This window comes from Bactrocera latifrons, unplaced genomic scaffold (genome assembly GCF_001853355.1).
Source record: "Bactrocera latifrons isolate USDA-ARS-PBARC rearing strain unplaced genomic scaffold, ASM185335v1 scaffold_73, whole genome shotgun sequence".
NCBI lineage: Eukaryota > Metazoa > Arthropoda > Insecta > Diptera > Tephritidae > Bactrocera > Bactrocera latifrons.
Window position 1 is genome coordinate 1,358,066 of NW_017537412.1, and position 8,660 is coordinate 1,366,725.

Below are 8,660 nucleotides of genomic sequence, written 5' to 3' on the forward strand. Positions count from 1 at the left end.
TTTTTATTTGTTTTTGGTTTTTTTATTCAAAAAATTAAAAAATTAAAATTGTGACAAATGTAACCTTACCTTAAATTTGTATCTATATTTCTATTTTTATTTTTCATAAATTAAAATAGAAATAAAATCAATTCAATCGCTGATTTCGACACATAATCAACGCTTCTATTCTCATGCAAATTTGCAAGGTCCATAAAATCAATAAAAACAATAAAAACAGACCATTAACACAAACACATACGACTGTATGAAAAATAAGAACAAAAGACTATAAAAAAATAATAAAACAATAGACAATATAAAAAAAAATAAAAAATACAAAAAGGCTTTCTGTGAAACTTGTTTCCAAATAAGCACTGTGAAAAATTTCCAAACAAAAATGACAACAAATTGCTTGCTTTTGCTTTGAAAATCAAATTGTTTGTATTTTTTGACTAATAAAAAATATGTCAACAAATATGCTTTTACAACACCGCGCTTTAAACTGTAAATTTAGCAAATTCAACATATTTTCGAACATTATTTTCATTACTCACCATTTTGCCTGTTGATTTATGCTTCCTTGAAAATTAAATTTATTCTTTTATCAAGCGTGTTGCTCCTCTATAGTCTACGCACGATTTGCACGTTTACCCTTTTTCCTTTCACCCGCGAAGTTCAGCGAACAGACGAGCTTTGTGCCGAAGTAAAATTGCGTAAGTGAATTACCAAAGCCAAGGAATCACTTGTTGAGCGTTTCGCTAGCTGTTGCTGCTGCTGTTGTTGTTTTATGTTGATTACTTTAGTTGTTGTTGTTGCTGGTGTTGGCTACACTTTGGTTATTACCAGAGTAATGTTGTTTTTTTTTTTTTTGTATTTTTCTTTCACTGGAAATTAACTGCAGATGATTTTGGTTTCGTTGGCGTTGCGCGTTTCCTATTTGGAAAATTTGTATATTTTTACGCTCTTCGTGTAAAAAAGAATTTTTAGTTGATTGAAAAATATAGATTTAAGATTTCTAAGTTGGATTTTTTCCTTATAGTGAAGTATGAAATATTTTTTGTTGATTTTTTCATAGAATGCTTCTAAAACAATTGAAGAACTACTCAATGCTTTCAGCAGTAATTTAATTTCACTGGCAGAAGGTGAACAAACGAAGAGAGTAAATCCGGAAAAACACAGTGGCAATGGCGACAAAGTGCGCGCTTTCGCAGAAGGTGAGTACAAATGTGCATTAGAATGGTGAAGAAAAACAAAGGAAAGTGATTACAAAAGGGTTTGTGTAAATGTGTGTAGACGCGTTGTTGGCTGCACAAATAGAAATAGCGGTATCATATGTAATGGAAATTATGGGCTTTATCGATCATTTCACTACCGGTACTATTATACGTAACGGCCCATAGCGAAGTAAGAAGAAAACACATACAGAATATACATACATATGTAATACATGTATGTATGTACATATAGTATATGCAGCTACTATTATATATTGGCACATATACCTATAAATATGTATATAATTGTGTACATCCACATTAGTGCCTTAATATGCCTCCATTGTACTATTCAAACCGTCTGAAAGCTAAAATAACTATCCTTGGGGCGACGAAGTCCAGCTGAGTTATGCCCTCTACGCTCATGGGATTGCTATTATCAGGAGATGTATAGCATTAAATTGCAAAAATTACAAAATTACACATTTTTGCCGGGAAGGAATCTAGCATGAAAGCAAGCAGCGTTTAAGAAATGCTATCTACACTGGTGTGTATAAAAATATATATCAAATAAATTAGGGCTTTGCATTTATGGAACGAATACACTTTAAGTTTTAAGAAATTTTGATCTTAACGAAATTTTTTTAATAAAAAATCAAAAAATAAAATAATATGCAGAGGATCTCGAAAGCACAGCAGTTGTCAGCACAACCAAAATTTTAATGATTAAAAATCAAAATTACAAAAAAAAAAAAAATAGTGCAGCCTACTCCCGGGTTATTTAACTAGTATTTTGTTAAACAATTTTCATCCTGAGCCAACGCCCAGGGTATGTAACTGCTATTTGAGTTAATATTTTTTTCAAACCTTCCCCTAATGTTTTATACCTAATTCACTTTCTTAAGGGTTGCTTAAAAATGCCATAAGTCACAGAAATAAGAAAGAAAAAGCAAAGCACTACATACATATACTTGGATTTAAATATTAATACGCAACCATATATCAGTGCAACCCCATTTGGGCCCCCCCTTCGTGTAGCGGAAATTGCGTTTCAAAGCACTTGAATATGCATGCAGTCGGGCAAATGAGTCGGTAACATTAGAAAACTATTCAATGTCACCAACAAAACCACAAAAGCCACCCGCTGTGATCGCATCGCTCGCATGCGTTTTTACATATAAATGTTTATATAAATCCATATATGTGGGTATATATAAATGATTTAAAAAATAATAGCAAAAAAGCGAAGAGAGCAAAAGTTTCTAATTTATATAATGTGTGTTTGTATAACATTTCACACTTTCTTGTGGCAATTTGCGGACTGGTCCAGACTTCTTAATTATGTTGTTTATTTATACATATATTGTGACAAAAAAGCACCCGGCAATTGTAATTAATTTCTCCAGATAAATGATATTTAGACACAAATGTACTTTGCTAAATTGGTGGGACCTTCCTTAATTACTATGCCAAATACGAGCACGATCTGTCAACCAGTTTGTTAATTGCGGTCGGTAGTGTGTTGCGATTTTTACAATGAATAAAAATATCGAACAAAGAATTTGTCTCAAATTTCATATTTCTAACCAAATTTCGTGTGCGAAGTCGTTTCGAATGTTGGAAAAAACTTACGGTGTTTCTCAGTTTTATGAAGAACACAAGCCTACGCGTGGTGCAAAGCCTTCAAAAACGGTCGAGAGATCGTTAAAGACATGCCTCGTTCTGAACGACCTTCGACCTCTTCAACTGAGGAAAATATTTAACAAAGTGAATGACATAGTGGTTAAGAATCGTCAGGTAATACGCTCTGGCTCGACTCGTCCCGATAAATCTAAACTTTTTCACAAAAGGTACCGTAAACAGATTTCTGTGGGCATGCTTGACCGTGCAAATTTCAATCCTGCATTCATGAAGATAACTGCCGATTGGACATGCGTTTATGAGTTTTATATGCAAAGAAGTCAACAATCGTCGTAATGGAGGGGAAAACGAGCCGAAAAAAAAACGCCAAAGCCGCTCAAAAATCAAGGTGATTATTATTATTTTTTTCAATATTCGTGGTTTGGCGCATCATGAATTTGTGCCAGAGGGCCAGACGGTCAATACATAATTCCATTTAGCCATATTGAGAATATCCGACAATAATTCCCGAAATTGTGGAAGAACAATTCATGGATTTTACACTATAATAATGCACCATCGCATAGAGTCACCGAATTTAAAGCCACAAACGCAATGAATACCATCGAACAACCACGGTATTCACCAGCTTTTGCTCCGTGTGATTTTTTCTTACTGACTCCATTCCGTGGAACCCGTTTTCAGTCAATCGTAGAGATAAAACAAAATTCACTGAAAGAGCTGAATTCTGTCCCGAAAAGTGCTTATGAAAAGTGTTTCGAGGACTGGAAAACACGTTGGCATAAGTGCTTACATCTGGTGGAGATTACTTTGAGGGTGACAAGAAAAATATTGATGAATAATTAAATGTTTTGCGTTTTATTTACAACTTCTGGGTACTTTTTTGTCATTCTTTATCTAGCTTCAATTCCATAACGCTCATTGCACTGAAGGTCTAAACAAAATTTAAACTCAAATATAGATCGTTAGAGAAGACCTGTTCAATAAGAAACCAACCCCTCGTGGGTCCTATTCCATCACTCCATTTGACTTTACAACTCTGATAATAGTTAAAGCATTAATAAGGATATCAAAGAAACATTGCGTACATATGTATAGTACGCTAATATGCTGTAGCTTTGTTCCTCCAAAATTAGTATCAAGTGGTTGAAAAACATCGTGTTGCCGTCTATTATGGATCGACTTGTTTCAGATATTAAGCGTGTCAATGCTAGATCTGAGTCTTTTTAAGGAAAACATTGAGCAGAGGATGCTACACAACATAGCTGAGGAGCCTAAATTCATCAAACGCTTCATTACTGGTGACGAGATGTAGGTTTCTAAATATATCGTCGATACTGTCCAACTAACTATCTAGTGAATGGCGCTCCAAAAATAGTTTTAAACCCATCCCAGCCGAGACTTTCGAGGTGTATTCAAAAAATAACGGCAATCTGAAAGTTAAAATTTCGCTGGTTTTGAAGATCTGCAATTGTCAAAATTATCGTGCCTTTTGAAAATACCCCATATAAAAGGTGTAATGTCTAAACAATTTTTTAGCAGCTTTTGCCATATATTTATTCAGGAACCTCTTTTGAAAGCGATAACAAAGATTTGTATTAAGTTACATACATATATGAAAAAGTATTTTATTTTGTCAGTCCGGGTCAAATTTGATCATAGTGAAATAAGATTTATTTCCGATTGTGTTTTTTAAGTGAAAACCAAGATTTGTATTAAAATATATGAAAATTTTTGTCATTCCGGGTCAAATTTGATCACAAGGAAATAAGCTTTATTTTCGAGTCATTTTTGAAAGCAAGCACAGATTTGTATGAAATTATATGAAAATGCAGTTATTGTCAGTCCGGTTCAAATTTGATCACAAGAAAATACGCTTAATTTCCGGTGCAAGCTTAATAAAAAAGCTTGAAACTCAAAAAAAGAAAAAAAAATTAAACTATGTTGTGTTATATTTATATCTCAAATTAGGCATACAATTTTTTTTTTAATTTTTTTGTTTTTTTGTTCACGAAAAAATAACGCTTTCCATATTCTTCATTGAACGTCTTTGAAGTTCAAAGTTTGAACACGCTGCCTAAAACACAATTTAAAGCAATTAAGCGAAAAAGCACAAAATGTCTTAAATTAATGTAATATGTTTGTACACAATGCCAGCTGATCGATTTGCGGCTCCAATTTGCATACACATACATTTACACGAATACATTAATTAAGTATGTACCATATGTGTACATAACATGTACCTATTTATCGCTTCAAGTCGCTAATTGTTAGAAAATAATTATTTTGTGACAACACGCACTTTTCACTATTTTAATTATTATTTTCTATTACTTGGTATGACCATAATTTTTCTATTTTTTGTTATTGTTTTTTGCTCTTGCATTTCCATTAACTAATATGCAATTGTTATATTCTCTACGCCTTACATATGCACAAAACCTACATACGTACACTTATGTATATGAAAACACAAAACCCGCTCGATACACGATAATTGAAATCCAACAAACTCGCTTGCGAATACGACTGACGTACGACCGTAGAGTTGAAAGCGTCCAAGCAAACTGAACGGCAGCGTAACCGGCATCGCCAGTCGAACTGTGAATCGACCAAACGCAACAACGAGGCAGCCGCATTCTTCGGCGGCACAGACGGTGCAGCGAATGCCTTCGAGACGGCAATCGGTGAGCTTAGCGCCGACGATAATGACGATGATAATTATTATGATGATGATGGATTTGAGAACGACGACGATGCCAACGACGGCAACGATGATATCGATGAAGATGACGATAATGCCGATGGTGTTGACGATGGCGATATTGTGGATGATGACCAAGTCAGAGACGCGCCGACCGACCCCAGCGAGGCAACCGAACGTAGCGAGCCCAATGAGGACAGCGATGCGGTGCGCTACTTCCGCGATGGCTATGCCGGCAAGAATAAGAACAAGAGCGGCAACATAAATACCAACAACAACAATAGCGGTAGCAACATTAAAATGAATGGCAGCAAAATTGTTGTGTTTGATTGCTTCCAGTTGGACGAGAACGGCGATGGCGAAAGTGCTGGTGACGGCGACGCTGACGCCGTTGGCGACGGAAACCGAGACGACGGTGACGATGTTGCCAGTGAGAGCGGTTCGGATTTCGCGAGTTTTGAGGGCAATTCGAGCAGTTTTGATGTTGTGATTGCTATGAAGCCGGACAAGAATAAGGTGAACGAGCAGCAACAACAACAACAATTGCAACAACAGCAACTACAACAAAAACTACTCAACAGCAAGAAAGAGCAGCAACAACACAATAGCGAGCAGCAGCAGTTGGTAAAACTTGAACAACAGCAACGACAACAACAACAAATGCATTACAAGCCGCTGATGTTGAGCAAACAGCAGCAACAAAAACAATTGCTGCAACTGCAAATGCGGCAACAACAACCGCAGCGTCAGCAACAGAAAGCGTTGCGTGAACGCACCGAAAACTACGATACACACATACAACAACAACAACAATTGCTGCTGCAACAAGTATATGAGGAACAAAAGCTGCACAGCCAACAACAACTTGCCAAGCGCGATGAGCGGCGCTGTGAGCCGCAGACGATTAGCCACAAAGTTTCAGCCGAGCAAATTCTCAAACAATCAAGCAATTTACAAAAACAACTGCAACAACAACTGGAGGAACATCAGCGCTGCATTATCGAACAACAGCAACAACAGCAGTTGCATCAACAACAGTTGCAGCAGCAGAAAATACTCGATCGCAAGGATGAACTGAAGCTGCAGGAAAAACAGAAACAACACCAACAACAACAACAACCGAAACAACCCAGCTTACCGCCACCAAAACCGCTGACGCGCAAGCAATTGCAAGCACAAGTGCAACAACAAGCGCGCAGCACATTTTCTTCGCGTCACACTTCACGCGCCAGCACCTCACGGCTGCCGTCTTCGCGCGTCTCACCGCTGCGCACCACAAGTCGCGGCATTCTATCCACGCGCGCCAAGAGTCTCTCCAGCTGCCGCGCCGACATGCATGCCGAGAAGTCTAAATTGCTAAAGAAACGCCGCAACCCACTGAACTCTCCACCACCAGCTCCCTCTGTCACGCCTACAAATTCGGCACGTACACCGCGCAGCACACGTGTCAGCACCGTCAGCTCAGCCAGTGCGGCGTGTAATGCGCAGAAAGTGCGTGCCACAGCGCAGCAAGCACTTAAACCCTCACACACCACACCGAATATGGGCTTCTACCAGGCTGACGACGTTGGCGCTGGTGGTGATACGCATACGCCAGGTGCGAGACTATTACACGCGCAGTCGCAAATGCGGCAAATGTGCTCGATGCTCAAGTCTGAGTTCGTCGATATGATGATACCGCTCGCAAGCGATGGCGATGGCAACGCCGGCAAGGCTACAACGGCAAAGGCGCCGGAACCTAGTTCAGTCAAATCCAACGAAAAGTTGCAGTCGAAGCAGGCAGAAAATCTAGCTAATCACGATCTAATTGAGGCGCTTACCAACTGTCTTTTCAAGTACAACGAAGCATTGAAAGATAACGGCAAGAATGTCGCCAGTCCAAGCGTCGCCACACCCAGAGCTGATGGCAGAGAATCGAAGAATGTTTGTCCTGCAAGGTGAGTAAAAATCATTTCTAAAACTTACTTTAATTTACTGTATTAGGCAGCTTAATTCGCCTTTGAATATTTTAAACTTACCATCGGGGTTATCGTGGCGTCATAACAGTAATATACGGAATAAAATGGGGTTTGATAGGATGCTCTGGGGCTCTCTGGTTCAAAACGCTATGTTTCCGATATAAATATATAGTATACATTTCTTCAAGGAGATACAGTAACTTCAAAATTTCATTGCTTTAATTTTCAAAAAAAAAAAAAACAACATTTCTTGCTCCGAGTGTTCCTAAAAGTGTTTACTCACATAACGATCAATATTTTTTCCTTTGATGAACTATAGTACTTTGACAGTAATTCGCCTTTCTTTTTCTTCTTTGATAGGTAGGTTTCCGTTTTCTATTAAAGCGAGATAATAGTTATAATACTGCACTTTTTGTGAAGGGCTTCAAGTGTCTATTTGTCTCAAGTATCATCGAGTCCCAGATCTATTGAGTATGTGGTCGAATATCTAAAACTTAAATCGTCCAGCCTTTTTAATAGCATCGACTTTTTAGGCAAACGACACCGCACTTGACAAAGAAAATAAATATTTATCTTTTCGATTAATCAAAGATGAACTAAATAATCTTCAAAATTGTGTGAAAATCTCAAGAAGTGTGCCGGTATTAAAAATAGAATAGCGGAGAGGCCACGAAAACTCTATAAAAAAAGTTGAAGAAATACTCTCGCCGTTTTGAAATATTTTTAATATCGAGAATCATATAATTATATTGTATATTTATTTGGTAGATAGGTCTTTCTATGTGATCTTACTAATGACAATAATGTTTCCCTACAATTGGAGATTGCTATTTCATTTTCTGACTCATTTATTGTTAATAACCGTAAAGCATCTACATAAATGTCTATATGTATGTACATAGAGTTGACATCTGCCCTTAGTTACCTTTGAAGCAAAGCTAATTATTTCCAGAGCGTTTACATAAATTTTGTATAGTAACGGGTTTTACAATAACAGCGCTACAAAAGTTTGTAGGTCAAGATCTTTTCCCAAAATTCGCCAAAATGACGTCACAAAGATGACCAACGCTTGAAAATAAAATTGTTCCACTAGACGCTCAATTGTTAATCTTACAGGATGATTAGGACGACCATAAATTGAACGTAGCGCTCTTAAAG

The 8,660-nt window shown here is 37.4% G+C and overlaps 2 protein-coding genes across 4 annotated transcripts in view; one reads left to right on the plus strand and one right to left on the minus strand.

Annotated features, from left to right (window-relative positions):
- LOC108976159 (transforming growth factor beta-1-induced transcript 1 protein) overlaps window positions 1-5,401 on the minus strand; it is a 35,407-nt gene extending 30,006 nt beyond the window's left edge. Inside the window, exons 1-2 of one of the 2 annotated variants that reach the window (XM_018945094.1) lie at window positions 5,295-5,401; window positions 537-915 (exon numbers count right to left, since the gene is read on the minus strand). In XM_018945094.1, the coding sequence (XP_018800639.1) occupies window positions 537-539 (3 nt within the window). In that variant the 5' untranslated portion in view covers window positions 540-915; window positions 5,295-5,401. Of the gene's footprint in view, window positions 1-536; window positions 946-5,294 lie in introns of both variants that reach the window. The other variant, XM_018945095.1, reaches the window with a different exon arrangement.
- Window positions 1-7,481, plus strand: part of LOC108976158 — a gene marked incomplete at its 3' end in the record, with an annotated part of 45,481 nt that extends 38,000 nt beyond the window's left edge. For both annotated transcript variants that reach the window (XM_018945092.1, XM_018945093.1), the window contains 2 exon segments: window positions 1,058-1,196; window positions 5,387-7,481. In XM_018945092.1, the coding sequence (XP_018800637.1) occupies window positions 1,058-1,196; window positions 5,387-7,481 (2,234 nt within the window).
- Window positions 7,482-8,660: the final 1,179 nt, after the last annotated feature.